The sequence below is a fragment of the Arvicanthis niloticus genome, chromosome 8 (assembly GCF_011762505.2).
Source record: "Arvicanthis niloticus isolate mArvNil1 chromosome 8, mArvNil1.pat.X, whole genome shotgun sequence".
Lineage (NCBI taxonomy): Eukaryota > Metazoa > Chordata > Mammalia > Rodentia > Muridae > Arvicanthis > Arvicanthis niloticus.
The window spans coordinates 77,213,152-77,228,803 of NC_047665.1; the positions used below are offsets into that span (position 1 = coordinate 77,213,152).

Sequence of the window (15,652 nt, forward strand, 5' to 3'; positions counted from 1 at the left end):
ATATTTGCAACATTTCAGAAAAAATGCTTACCATGTCCATTTTAGGTGAAAAGTATAACAGAAACAACCTTGTAAAAAGAATATTAGAAAATAATTCTCATAATGGGAGCAAGGAATATACCAAAAAATGTTTTTTTGCTTTTTGCTGTTCTAGACATTAATAAATGTCTACGGGGAAAAAAAAAACCAAGATGGGAAATACCAATCGGATTTTTTTCAGTTTAATGATAGTAACAATTGCAAGCATTTTATGCATGTTTATACATGTGTAGAAAAAAGTATGTGTGCCTACACATGTCTCTGCGCGCACATACATACACCTGTACCTGCACTTAACAGCCATTACTGTCACATTATCATGTTGTTTTTCTGCCATATATGTTGGTCAAGAAACACTTGAGTTCCATGTGCCGTGTTGTTAGAACACTACAGGAAATTGATCAGTAGTGTATTACCTGAGTCTTAAAATCTTACCGTGTGCCAGACCAGAAAAGTATGGATCAGAATTACATTTTGACCAGTGTTTTCTTTGTTTGGTAGCTTGGAATAGCTAGGAGTAGAAGGTACTTTTTTTTAAGTTCTTCCCCCTTCTGGCAAAAGTAGGAAGTACAAGTCAACAATTTATAAGTAAAAGCATAAAGGAAGGGGGAGTTGGTGTCTCTCCTTTGGACATATAGTTTAAAATTTGAAGCATGCCCTGCTCTGTATTTCAGTACAAATTACATAATTAAGGTGATGCTGATAAGCAGCCTATTTAAAGATCTAGCATTCAGAAGCAAACACTGGCTTTGCATTTTGTGGATCTAGTCTCATTTATGTCACTTTGGCTGGCCTGGAACTTACTAGGTCACCTATGCTGCTCGCAGACTCAGCTACATCTGCCCCTACCTCCTGTGTATTGGACTGTACACTAACTTATACCCAAATCAGACTAGAGAATTCAAGCCTTAAGGGATGTCACTTGCCCACTTACATAAATTGTAAGTGGGAACCACTCATCTCCCAGTCACACTGTTCAGTCTCACAAAACTATATACATCTAGTCTTAGTAAATAATCCTATTAAATTTAGAAGTTAAAGCTTTCCATAGCTTTAAGGATATTTTCTAGTGGTGATTTATACTTCATTCCCCTTATAATCTTTATAGTGATAATTACTACTGTCACTCTTTGCTGATTTTCAGTTCAAAACTGGAAACTTTTTGTGTCTTCAAAAACATTACCCTGCCTATTCGGTGGCAGTCTAATAATGAAAGGAGAGGGTAATGCCATAGGAATATAAGTACTGATGTAGTAATTTATACATTAAATAAAATAGCATTTGTGTCTTTCTGAAGGTGAAGAAAGTGGGTTTAAGGGGTAGGACCTAAAGAAAATTATAAATTATACAAAATTTGAATATACGAATAAGTTTCAGGTTTAATCAACTTAAAATTAAACCAAAATTGGTGACAACAGATTTTCCTGAAGAGAAATTATTTCAGTAATTAATGTTTCTTTCCTTTGTCTAAGGACCCAAAGCAGCAATGCTTAAAAGTGATAGGTAGTCTTCTATCACTGAAGGGTTTGAAAAACAGTTCAGAACTTCTGAGCCAAAAGTTCCTTAGCATGTCCATAAAATGTATTTATCATAGTTTTAGAATTTATACATTAGAAAGATGTCATTCCTAGGTATTTGACCATGGAGGTGACATTGTGAAAAGACTGACACTCAGTAAGCTTGAAGCAATTCTTAGCTTCTTTGGGGCCATGAAGGTTCCTTTTTTAGTTTCTAGAATTAAATGCAGATGTTTATGATCATATTAGTTGACAGTGTAATTCTCATGCAGCTCTCTGGAATCTTACACTTGGACTCTTGGCTTTATTTGTGCAGCCTCAACAGTCATAACATGTATATAATTCTTACAAATAAGCGTATAGAGAGTGATGCGTTAGCAAATGTTGATAGTCTTTTTATGTCAGTTTTTTTTTTTTTTTTTAAAGATTTATTTATTATATGTGATTACACTATTGCTATCTTCAGACACATCAGAAGAGGGCATCGGATTCCATTACAGATGGTTGTGAGCCACCATGTGGTTGCTGGGAATTGAACTCAGGACCTCTGGAAGAGCAGTCAGTGCTCTTAGCTGCTGAGCCATCTCTCCAGCCCTTATGTCAGTTTTAATAGGGTACGAAAACCAAACATTTTGAATTGTCTAATCTGCTGTTATTTAAGTGCCCATATTTCTAAAACCTTTTACACGATTAATGTTGTGTGAATTGAACTAGATAATCACAAAAGGAACAGTTTTGGTTAATGTTGTATGAATTGAACTACATAGTATAAAAGGAACAGTTACCTTGTTGGTAAACTTGAGTTATTACCATTTTTGAGCTAAAATAATAGTGCTTAGTTATGATTGTGATGTATACTCATACATGCACATGTACATAAGTATGTGTATCTGCATCACAGTTTCTGTGAAAGCCATCAAGGAAGTTTATGGTCACCTGATGACATGAGTTATATTCAGTGTGACTGAGTTTAGTCTCCTTCATAAATGTTAAGTAAATGCTTCTTGTTCTATAAAAATCTAGTATATTACTTGGCTTAAATTGTGTCAATGTGATAAGTTCATTTTTTCTAAGTTGGCATTTTTCTCTCTGTTTAATGAAATGTAGTGGTATACTATTCCTATGTGACAGGGCCTCGCTAAAATAGCCCACGGACCTTGAAATCATTCTTACTCACATTCTCATCCAGCTCTCATTATTTTAAAGACACACACAGTCACACAACTTAAATTGGGTTGATAGTAATCTTGCAGGGTATGGCTTGCTGGTGTTTACTCTTTCATCAGTGGTTGATAAAGTCTTCAGGATTTATATTTCCAGTTTGTCAGATACAATAAAGATTACAGTATTATTGGTGCTTTGCATTCAGGTGCATTGAATGTACACATAAGATGAACTCACAGCTTTCTGTGCATGGTCATGTATCTTTTGTTACCAAATCCTAGGACATGGGGTGCTCCTTTATTTTTACTATTTAATTAAAGGCCTTGTTGATACATAGTGATGCTCATTGCAAAATTTTTAAGTCTTAACCACCATAAAATGTATCCTGGATCTTCTCATTCGCCTACTTTATACCCTATCTTTTAAGGTCATTGTTCGTTGGTTATTACTGTGGTCCTGGCACTTTTTGTTTGTTTGTTTGTTTTTTTGATACAGCGCATAAGTCCTGTAGCCTTGTTATCTTCAATTAACTTCCTTGTGTGTATGCTTGGTGTGTAACCATATAGCAGTGTGATTTTCAAATCATACATGAAGATGATGATCATTCATCAGCCCTTTAAAGTTAAGCAACTAGAATCTTACATGCTGTAGCTTCTCACTGATAAATAGGGTTATAAAATTATCTACTTCCGTATGTTACAGGCAGACAAGTTTCCTGAGGTTCAAATACAGTTAGTTAAGTGTAGCACATGGGAGGTGTTGCTGTGGTATGGTTTGTTTGGTTTCTGATGTTGAAACATTTTTTTTCTTCTCTCTCTTTTTCTCTCTTTCTTCCTTCCTTTCTTTTTTTTTATGAGCCTTCTCTCCCTGTCATTTAGAATCTGCTCCAGGAGACAAGTCGGTATCACATTCTTGTACAACTCCTTCCACATCTTCAGCCTCTGGCCTGAACCCTACATCTGCGCCTCCAACATCTGCTTCAACAGTACCTGTTTCTCCCGTTCCACAATCAACAATACCTCCGTTACTTCAGGACCCAAATCTTTTTAGACAGTTGCTTCCTGCTTTGCAAGCCACGCTACAGCTTAATAATTCTAATGTGGACATATCCAAAATAAATGAAGGTGAATATCCATATTTACAGTTTTCAACATTATTATCTGCATTATACAAAGTTATTTATATAATTCTCAACTCAAGGAATGACTCTTAGTTTTCCAAATTTATGTTGTAATTTTCTGCTTTAGTATCTCCACCTTCAATGTGCTTGGTTGTATGATTGAGTTAGTGATGTTTGTAGACAATTTTCAGGTCTGTTAATATGACGGTCTTAGAAAGATAGTTACTTGGTAAAACTGCTAGGTTGGTTTTAGAAAAGTAGTTACTTGGTAAAACTGCTAGGTTGGGTTTTTTTGTTTTGGTTGTTTTGCTTTTAGTAGTGTGTTAATCATATGAATTTGATATTTATTTCATTATTACCACCGTTTCTAAAGTATATGGACCAACACCTCAGAGAGAAGCCTAGTCAAAGTGGATTTGGTTTTAATTTGAAGCCATTACAATTCAAATGTTAAATCTCTGTTTATGCATTTTCTTATAATACAAGGTGTTAAGTGATTTTTACTCCCCCAGAAGCTAGAGCCTTCTCAAACTGCTTGGTTTTCTTTTTACTCTCAACTTCAGTGTATTTATTTTATTCTTTAAGGTAACTGTGATTCCTTAGTTTTCTTGGCTGAGTGTTTTATAAGTAGTCTGAAATTATAAAGCCATCTTAGGTATCAAAAATACATGGTATTCCTAAATACCAGCGGTTTTGGTATCCCTTTTTAAGATATGGTAAGTGTTGGTATACAAGGCTTTATTGATTAGCTGTTAAAAATAGTCATGTAATAAAGCATCCATTCCTTCAGTCTTGCTGATAAAGCAACTAAGGACTAGCTTGCATAGGCTGCTGCTGCCTTTAACATGTCTTGGCAGCTTTAGAGTTAATTATCAAGTTACCTTTATTGTTAACCTGTTCTCTTCCTCTTTTTCAAGTTTTTTTTTTTTAATTATGGAATTTATTTATTTGTAAATGCTTTTATGTTTTGCCTGCATGGTGCTTTGCATTCAGGTGCATTGAATGTACACATAAGATGAACTCACAGCTTTCCGTGCATGGTCATGTATCTTTTGTTATTAAATCCTAGGACATGGGGTGTTCCTTTATTTTTACTATTTAATTAAAGGTCCTGTTTATAGATAGTGATGCTCATTGCAAAACATCACTACCTGCATGTTTTCTATGTGAGGGGGTCGGAGCCTGGAGTGACAGCTATGTGGGTGCTCGGAATTGAACCTGGGTTGGGTCCTGTGGAAGAGTAACCAGCACTCTTAACCACTGTGCCATTTTTCCAGATCCCATTTCAAGTTTTTGTGCCCATTGATTTATTGTATGCTAAGCTTTCATTTTAAAAATTTCATGAAACCAATTTGTATTTTTACTATTGCTATTTGTTAGCTATGTGTTTCAAGTTAGGAATGTAAGATGAATTTCTTTGTTTTGATTGGATTTTGAATGTTTTAAGTTCTTACAGCAGCTGTAACACAAGCTTCCCTGCAGTCTATCATCCACAAGTTTCTTACTGCTGGACCATCTGCTTTCAACATCACCTCGCTGATTTCTCAAGCTGCCCAGCTTTCTACACAAGGTAGTCTTTCTTCCTCTTGGGTTACTCAAAGATGGTCTTTCCTTTTTGTTTTGTTTTGAAATTAAGGGAAAGTTTTGTTTTAGTTCAAGAAAATATTTGCTATAATGATTTTGTTTGACTTTCAATATTTGAGTGTTCTCAGGTCTATTTATTTCCTTCACTATAGACTTTGGTATTCATTTGACTGTACGTGTCAGATGAAAATATAAATGTATTGATAAATTTTACTGAAAGCATAAAAGCAAACCATAGTGTACACCGTATCTTTTTGAAACATCTCACATATTTGAGGTGGAAATTTGCTTTGGATTGTTGCTGGAAGCTTTTTGAGTGGAGGAAGTAGAAATAACTTACACATTTGAATTGTGTCTCTTCTCAAATGTATGCAAAAGGGGAGATGTTGCAGTATAAGGGTCTCTGTCAGAAAGTCCACAAACAAAGCAGACACAGCATATTGAAGACTAGAAGTTTAATGGTAGAACATCATAACTCTTTGGCTAGCCCAATGAGGTAAGGGACTATAGACAGTCGGTATGCTTATACAGAGAGTAAGTATGAACTAAGGATGTTCAGGAGGCTACTATATGAGAATAGGTACCGGCTTGGTTTTTTAGTGTGAGAAAAAGCCATCTTGGAGCTTTGTTTGTTCCATAAAGACATCAGATTCTCATAGATTCAACTGTATGTATCTTTGTATGGAGTGACAAAGCAAACCGCACTGCGTACATGAAATTTTGGGGTCATTTGAAATTAATTACATTATTCTATTGCAGCCCAGCCATCTAATCAGTCTCCAATGTCTCTAACGTCTGATGCTTCATCCCCAAGATCCTATGTGTCTCCAAGAATAAGCACACCTCAAACTAACACAGTCCCCATTAAACCTTTGATCAGTACTCCACCTGTTTCATCACAGCCAAAGGTATGTCATCAATGTACTAATTATGGAATTGACTAATGTTTAGAAATGATAGCATTTTTGAATCTATAGGCCCAGGAAATGCCCTTTGAGAATGAGGTAGTGATGGAATGAGGCAGATGTCTGACATTCAATGGGGCAGTAGGGGTGAGTTGAATCTGAACTAGTTTTGCGTACTTTGTGATTTATTCCTGATTGTTTTGGGGACTGGTGACATGTAGGTTATTTCTCCCATGATTTCATTTTAAAACTGAACGAGCTTCTCATAATAAGAATATGACATTTTAAAATTTTTGCTTGAGAATTACATGCTTTTTGCTTTTTTGAATTTTTATGTAAATCTAGCTTTTGTAATAGTAGGCATGAATTTATTTAGGTAAGGAAAACCTATAAATTCCTACTTAGTACACGGTTGTCGATTTTACTAATGTTACATCAACTTTGGCTCTATTATATATCTAATCATGACCACTATTGACTGATTTTGTTTTTGTGGGTATGAATGTATATGTTTGGGTGTGTTTTAATAGGCTTATGTATGTGGGCTGTTGAGTACATGTGTGGGCTCTTCAGTTGTTTTCTTACCTTATTTATTGTGGCAGTGTCTTTCAGTTGAAGCAAGAGAGTATGAGTAAGGCTAGTCAGGGTAGCCAATTTAATCTGGGAGTCCTGTCTCTCTGCCTTTTGAGTGCTGATTTTATAGGTTGGCTGTTCTGCTAGTCTGGCATTTACATAAGTTCTGGGGGGGTGGGGCTTCTAAGTTTTGTTGTATAGGAAGGGCTTTCTCCATTGAGTTATCTCCCCAACTTTTTTTAAAATTAAAGTTCTATCCATTAGTAAGTAAAGTTTAGAGCTTGCCATGTATTTGGGCTTGTGTTTTGTTGTTTTTAATGATAAAGGTAAGAAATCTCTGAGAATTATTAAAACTATCTTTTGTGTAGGACATCTGAATATGTGTATGTGCATGTTATATACATATATATAAATCAGTCATTGTCGTGTGTGTGTATGTGTGTGTGTATTCATATGTCTATCCACCATTTTCAGTCATGGGCCTTTTTTATCTGTCTGTAGGGCAACATTTTTTTTAATGATATATCAAATAGAATACATATGCATTATACATACTTGCAAACATGAAATCAGAGTATCTGTGTACCAGTAATGTGTCTTCTTTTTAGAATTCATAAAAAGAAATGCTGTATTAGAAAACAACTGGCATTAGTAATACGCTTTTATGATTTTTACTTTAAGATGTTTTGTAAAAAATGATTTTAAAATTTAACTTTAGGGTAGAGACATGGCTAAGTTGTTAAGAGTAATTACTGAAGTGAGATGGGAGTTTGGATCTCAGCATTTAAGTTCTGTGACTTTCAGATACCCAGAACTAGGTCCAAAGGATCTAATACTTATATCACACATACATGCTCAAGAGTGCACATAAAGCAACTTTAATTTAACTTTGTGAAATCTGCTAATTTTATACTTAAAAAGTAAAAAAGTAGATGTGTGGATATATGTATAACTAAAAATGTTTGAGTCATCAGTATTAATGTAATGAAACAAGATTTGAGAACTATTCACCTCTGCAGAATGTTACTGGTATTAGATTTTTTTTAATTTAATTTTCTCATGTGATAAAAGTCTGTCTCACTAGATTTTGACATTTTAGGTTAGTACTCCAGTAGTTAAGCAAGGACCAGTGTCTCATTCGGCTACACAGCAGCCTGTAACTGCTGACAAGCAGCAGGGTCATGATCCTGTCTCTCCACGAAGTCTTCAGCGCTTAAGGTTAGTTGGTTGAGACTGTTATTATTTGTTTATAATATGGCATCCAGTGTTGTTTGAGCAAGATGTACCTGATAGTACTTCATCACAGAAGAATTTGTTGACCGGTCCATGGATGACTTTACCGAACAAGTCACATAGTTTACAAAGACTGGCTTCTTTAAAATGTAACTAGATGGGAATAAAATGTGTGGTACTTGTACAAGAAAGGCACATGATATCATGTTTGCCACTGTTTCATTTACTCATAGAAATGTTGAGAGTATTGATGAAGTAAAAGGAAAAAACCCTCACCTCCAAAATTGATGTCACACATCCCTGAAGTCTTTAAGTCTGACCTTATTCAGATCACTTTTCATGTTATTATAAATGATTGTAATGTGTTTGTACTTTTTTGTGTTCATTTTGATTGGTTTTTGTATATATACTTGCTTTCATTTATACATTGAAATGAAAATTTCTTCATTCAAAATGATACCTTCAGAAGTCAGCAATGTTGCTATTGCTATTGCTCAGAACAGTTTTGGGAAACTCTTATTTAAATAATGTTTAGAGGATGCAGTGATGAAAATTTTTTCAGAAATTTAGTTTTGGGGTAATTACTGAAATCTGTTCAAAGCCAAGTCTGGTGAAGAAGTTAGGAAATAATAAATATGGTGATTTTGAGATTCTGATTTTCCGCACTATGTGTCCCCATACCCTGGCCCAAAGCATTCAGATTTCAAGGAAGACAGCTAATGTCAGTGTGTTCCTTTTTTGGTCTCATTCTATCAATTGTTCACTCAGAGTTCTCCAGTGGCATGCTTGTGTTTTGCCTGATGTTATTTCATAGTCTTGATTCAAGAATATTTTCCTACTGAACAGACACAAAAGTGCTGTTAATTAGATGTCTATAAAATAAAATATTCACATGTGCCTTATATTTGTGACTGAAAGTTTATTTGACCTTCGTTTTGTGTTGGATTTGAGGTTAACTGTTCTGCTGTTATTTGAAGTTTCAGTTTTAAATAAAACTATGTTTCAAAGGCTGTTGAGTAATACTTGATATACTTTGGATCAGCAGTTCTATTTGATAGTTAAATATATATATTTAACTTACTGTGTGTGTGTGTTAAGAATCTGGATATTTTAAAGAATATATAGTGTTTTCTAGGACTTTTTCCATGCTATCTAGAAAGACACTATACATCCACTTGTTTGTCTTGCAGTAGCCAGAGAAGTCCATCACCTGGTCCAAATCATACTTGTAGTAGTAACGCATCAACTGCAACTGTTGTACCACAGAATGCATCTGCTAGGCCTGCGTGCTCATTAACACCTACTCTAGCAGCACACTTCAATGATAATCTCATAAAACATGTTCAAGGGTGGCCTGCAGACCATGCAGAGAAACAGGTATGTCTCTCTCTTGTTTCTTCTTCCTCTCCCCGCTTTTTTACTTTTTTCCCTCTCTCCCTCTCCCTCTCCCCCTCTCCCTCTCCCTCTCCCTCTCCCTCTCCCTCTCCCTCTCTCCCTCTCCCTCTCCCTCTCCCTCTCCCTCTCCCTCTCTCCCCGTCCCCCTCCCCCTCTTCCCTCTTCCCTCTTCCCTCTTCCCTCTTCCCTCTTCCCTCTTCCCTCTTCCCTCTTCCCTCTTCCCTCTTCCCTCCCCCCTCCCTCTTCCCTCTTCCCTCTTCTTCCCTCTTTCTTCCCTCTTTCTTCCCTCTTCCCTCTTCCCTCTTCTCTTCCCTCTTCCCTCTTCCCTCTTCCCTCTTCCCTCTCCCTCTCTCTCTGTGTAATTATCGTCTGAAAGTTACTGTGTAATATAAAGCTGGGTTGGAATTTAATATCTTAATCACTTCTTCTGCTAGAGTGCTGGGATTTATTATTCCTTTAGTGTAAGTTCTTACATTCTTTTGTGTATGTATGTTCATATTTTATGTGAGCTTCAATTCATTAACTGCAGGCATCAAGATTGCGTGAAGAAGCCCATAATATGGGAAGTGTACACATGTCAGAAATATGTACTGAGTTAAAAAATTTGAGATCATTAGTTCGAGTATGTGAAATTCAAGCAACTTTGCGAGAGCAGAGGTAAGTTTTTCACTCTGTGTGAGAGTGTGTGTGTGTTTATTTGTTTGTATAATACATATATATATATCTCATAGTTTTTGGTTTTGAATGACCTTAGGAAGTCAGATTTGGCCAGCAAACCTGAGAGATTCTCCTGTCTCTTCCTCACCAATACTGGAATCACAGATATATACTGTCACACCTGGCTTTTTAATATGTGTGCTTGGAATATAAAATCAGATTCTTTTATTTGTACAGTTGGTGCTTTCTTAACGGACCCATAGTTGTCTTTTTAGAATTAAGTATGTTTTTTTCTCTGCCCATATCTGCTGAAAGTACATTGTAAGATTCCCCATTAAATATCTATAACTGGTTAGTGGGAAACCAATTAACTTAATGCCTTCAATATTACCCACACAGGTGTTAGCTGACTTCATAGCTTTTGCAATTTGGGTTCCAACAGTAAAATTAGCATGATTCTTATTTACTTGCAAGTCAATTTTCTAGAAAGAAAATGCTTTTTAAAGCTTACTTAATTTTTTTTTGTTGTTTTCCTTTTTTTTTTTTTTTTTTTTTTTTTTGTTGATCAACCTTATCTTTTTTATTCATATATTGAGCAGTTTGTGACTTGGTAGTGTCCTGTTTCAGGATCCGTATGTGTAATGGACCTTCCAGCATCATTCCTGTGGTAGCGTTATTATTTAGGAAAACAATAGCTTTTGAATACAAGCATTTGAATATTTCAAAGGTCAATCGGATACTCAAGAGAAGGGATGAGTAGTGGGGGATACCATGTGCAGCTTGTTTATGTTGTACAAGTTGATGCTTTATGCCCTGGGGAGAGGCAGGGCAGGAGGGACATGAAGGGACCGATGCAGCAAAGAACACTGAAGTTTCAACTATTGTTCATTTCCTGAGTTTTTTGAGATTTAAAAATAACACAAAAGGTCTAGGTGATTTGATTGCACAGTTGTTTGATTAGGGTGCCTTTGTTGGTGTTGAGTTTTTAAGCCTAAAGAAGGGACAGATTGTGAGTGAATGACTTCAGATAAGACTTCAGATAAGATAAGCATGTGAACAGAAAGTTTATGGGAAGAACCACATCCACCCACTTCAGGATGGTGAAGTTCATGTGGACGTGGTTTTGGATTAGTTGTGGGAATCATGTAAGAGTCAAATTATAATCTGTGTAATGTAATCATATCATGTTCTACCAATATTTTCATAACATAGTTGGTCTTTGGTATGCTACAGTGTCTTGGTTTCTTGTTAACTCATAGCTGCTTTATTGGGGTTTTTCTTCTTAAGTTTACAACTCTATACTCCTTCCTTCATAACTCTATGTTCTACTAGGATATGTTTAAAAATGAGATGTTGCTGGTAGCTAATTAAAAGTGCTACTCTTGATTTAAGTTACATATGCATCGTGTGATTAAATTGGCTCAGTAAAATTTTAGATTACTGTTTATATTCTTAGATCCTTTGAAAATAAAGACGGTGCCGGGTAGTGGTGGCACATGCCTTTTATCCCAGCACTTGGGAGGCAGAGGCAGGCAGATTTCTGAGTTGGAGGCCAGCCTGGTCTACGGAGTGAGTTCCAGGACAGCCAGGGCTACACAGAGAAACCCTGTCTCAAAAAACCAAGAAAGAAAATAAGGACGATGTTATCTAGCCAAATGGAGTGTATCTGCAATCTTAGCTTTTCCATGTGCTGGTATTAGATGTTATCTGGTATTAGACAGCTTAGGTATATTTGAAACATGTGCTTTAGGAGCAAACTTCTAGTGACATTATAGCTTGTCTTTATACATCATGATTCAGGGGAAATACTTACTGTTGTCTCCAATCCATAAATATACATTGGGTTGTGATTTATACAGTTAACTTGGAATCTTGATTTTTTTTTTTTTTTTTTTTTAGTTTTTATTAATCTAGTGATATTTATTATGTTTGTAAATATCAGCTGGAATTCTTTTGTTGTAGGATTGCTTAGGAATTAGCTCTGCCACTGAAATAGCATTGTGATTTAATGACAGACATTTGACTTTTTCATTTGGTTAATGTGTCTTAAAACCATTTCCCTGGGGGCTGGATAGATGGCTTAGTGTTAAGAGCACTGACTGCTCTTCCAGAGGTCCTCAGTTCAATTTCCAGCAAACACATGGTGGCTCACAACCACCTGTAATGGAATCTGATGCCTTCTTGTGGTATGTCTGAAGACAGGGATAGTGCACACACACACACACACACACACAAACACACACACACACACACACATATATATATATGGAATTGTTTTTTTTTTTTTAAAAAAAAAAGAATTTCCCTGGTCAGATATTAAGTCAGTACATAATTCAGTGTTACTACAGGTAGTCAATACTGTAATCCACATGAGAGAATAAATACTATCATATTTGTGACTGTCTAACTGGAATTTGTGTTTTATCTTGTGTGTGTGTGTGTCTGTTTGTCTGTCTGTCTCAATTAGTGTTTCACTTTAAAAGTATAGATGGGAGAATGATTAAAGATTAATTCCAGGCACTCAACCTTACCATGAGTTACAGTCCCAGAATTGTTTTTCATTTTTAATTGTTGTAATTTAATTGTATGTGTTCTTGGGCTACATTGTGACATATTGACGTTCATTGAATGTTTCCCTGATGTCTAGCTTAGGATAACTTGTCACACTCAAAATACCTCAACTAGCAATTTTGAAATGATAGACATGTTATTTGGCATCAGCTTTATATAGCTACATCTACGGTAATTACTTTGTAGTAATTTTGGCCTCTCTGTTTAATTCTAATCTTAACAATATTATAAGTGTTTTATAAAAAGATAAGGAAAAAAGGAATATGGTTGGTGGATGTACAGTCAGGTGTGGGGGAAGTGTGTGTCTCAGCAGGCCCATGCTGAGGCATCCCTTTCCCCTGAGGGACCAAGTACACTATGGTATAGTATAGAACAGAGTTTATTGAGGAGAGTTGAGAGGGTAATGGAGACAGAGAAAGGCAGAGAAAGTAGAGGAATAGAGGCCAGGTATGAGCACATAGAGGGAGAGGAAGGAGGGGAATGGGGACAGAGTGTAAGGGGTAAGAGGACAGCAAGAAAGCAAAAGAGAGGGGAGGCTAAGCAGTCCCTTTTATACCATGAGTCAGGTTCGCCTGGCTGTTGCCAGGTAACTGGGGGGTTGGGGGAGAGTAGAAATTGTCAGTGGTGGAGCAGCAATAGGGCTGTGGTGATCTTTTGCTACTTCTGCTGACGGTGAAGTGTTTCCGAGGAACCTAGGAAAATGAGTATGGAGATAGGATAGATGTTGGTCCAGTCTCAGGAGAGTCTCATTTTTCCTTGCTGTCCAGGGTCTGTGGAACTATCTGCGGATACATAGGAAGGAGCAGGTCCAGTAGAAGCATATGTGTCTGTGAGAGTAGATTGGAGCATCTGGGGGTGGCTTCTCTCGGCTGTCCTGGATGTAGTAAACACTTGGACTTCATAAGGTGTTGAAACACACACACACACACACACACACACACACACACACACACACACACGTAGAGAATGAAGTTAAGTACATTTGGGAGAAAAAAATTTTTTCCCCTTAGTTGTACATTTGAAACAATAAGCAAGAGTAAATGAGGTATAGATTTCCTCCATACTTAAACTACCTGACTTCTTTTTAATGCATATACTACAATTTCAAATTGTTCTCTGTATTTGAGGCAAATATTAAAAAATTGTTAAGAAATTAAGAAAATTTCTAGCTTGCTTTTTTCAGTATTTAATACATGTGTTAAATACTCTCAACTATAAACTAAGATGTTTTTATTATTCAGTATAAAGACTCATTAATATTCACAAAGTTTTTTTTGTTACATATAGATGTTCATATCTACTTTTATTTTCCAGGATACTATTTTTGAGACAACAAATTAAGGAACTCGAAAAGCTAAAAAATCAGAATTCCTTCATGGTCTGAAGATGTGAATAATTGCACATGATCTCATAGAGGAACTGTAAATCTGTTGCCCGGTCATAACATATTGAGCTGCATTTAAGTAGACCATGGACTGTTAAGCTGGGCAAATGAAATGACATGGGGACGGGGTCTGTGAGAGTCAATTCAGGGGAAAGATACAAGATTGATTTGTAAAACCCTTGAAATGTAGATTTCTTGTAGATGTATCTTCACGTTGTAAATATGTTTTGTAGAGTGAAGCCATGGGAAGCCATGTGTAACAGAGCCTAGACATCTGAAACTAATCAATGCTGAGGTGGCTAAATACCTAGCCTTTTACATGGAAACCTGTCTGCAAAATTAGCTTTTTTAAAAAAAAATAAAAATTTGGGGGGTTAATTTATCATTCAGAAATCTTGCATTTTCAAAAGTCCAGTGCAAGCGCCAGGTGATCTGTGTCTGAGGATGCGATTTTGAACCTTATGAGCAGTGTACAAATATCATGAGACAACTGATCAGCACTTGCACCTCATCGAGAGCAGTGCTGCTCCGTTTGTTTTGCAAAGAAATGTTTTCATTTCCTGTATGTTCCATTCCCTCTGAAGTCCCTTGGCCTGATTTTATCCATTTTTTTAAAGGTGCCCCCTTTCCTTTCTTAGGGCACTGTTGCTGTGGCACTTTTCTATAACCTTCTCATTCCTATGTACAGTAGCTGGAAGTTGCAGTGATCGAGCATAACCCACGTTTGTATAAATTATTGAAATCCATTTTCACCCTGTAAGAATGGACTTAAAAGTACTGCTGGGCAAGTGTGCTGAAAGTACATTGACTGCTCAAATACAAGGAAGTGGCCCAGTGAACATGGTTGTGGGAGGGGAAAGGAGAAACAAAGCTAGTCAGATGTGAATTGTATCTGTTGTAATAAACATGTTTAAACAAACACATTTTGTTACATTTTTTTCCTTCGGTCAGTACATATTAGAATTTGAACTATGAGGATTCTTTATCAAAACTATTCTTGTTGAATATATCTTATTACAAATAATAATTCCTTATAGGGAGGTTTTGTTTAAAGCACATTAATGATAAATTGTGTAAAAGATATTTAATGAATGTGAAATTCAACAAGAATTAGGAATCACTTCCCAAGTGGTGTCATTTGTTCAACTTGGTTTACCTGTCTTGCTATTCTGACACTTCATTTTGAAGGATTGTCTGTGTTGTACCTAACTCTTCAAGTCTGGTGCTGACTGCTCTTCTTAGCATCACAAAACAGTTTGTGTCATTGAGTTTCCTTCTGTTCCACAGAAACAGCGGGAAGGCTCAGCTTTGTATAGTGTTTCCTAAAGTATATTACAATAAAAAAGAAACTATTGCTACTATAAAGCTACCTTGGCTTTTTTTTTAAAACCCGCTTGCTTAAAAATTTTAGTCAACATGGCCTTAACATGACACTGCCAGGATTCTACCAGATCGTAGAGTTTTTTGTATGCATCAAAATTGTAACATTTGACTTCACAATTGCCATTGT

At 36.1% G+C, this 15,652-nt stretch overlaps 1 protein-coding gene across 14 annotated transcripts in view; it reads left to right on the plus strand.

The window, feature by feature from the left end:
- The window catches only part of Wac (WW domain containing adaptor with coiled-coil), a 58,981-nt gene extending 43,920 nt beyond the window's left edge, over positions 1-15,061 (plus strand). For 8 of the 14 annotated variants that reach the window (XM_076939679.1, XM_076939676.1, XM_076939680.1 and 5 more), the window contains exons 8-14: positions 3,578-3,844; positions 5,288-5,410; positions 6,184-6,332; positions 8,002-8,120; positions 9,326-9,512; positions 10,060-10,187; positions 14,073-15,061. In XM_076939679.1, coding sequence (XP_076795794.1) covers positions 3,578-3,844; positions 5,288-5,410; positions 6,184-6,332; positions 8,002-8,120; positions 9,326-9,512; positions 10,060-10,187; positions 14,073-14,142 — 1,043 coding nt within the window. In that variant the 3' untranslated portion in view covers positions 14,143-15,061. The remainder of the gene's footprint in view (positions 1-3,577; positions 3,845-5,287; positions 5,411-6,183; positions 6,333-8,001; positions 8,121-9,325; positions 9,513-10,059; positions 10,188-14,072) is intronic. The other 6 variants (XM_034509784.2, XM_034509788.2, XM_076939682.1 and 3 more) reach the window with 1 other exon arrangement.
- Positions 15,062-15,652: the final 591 nt, after the last annotated feature.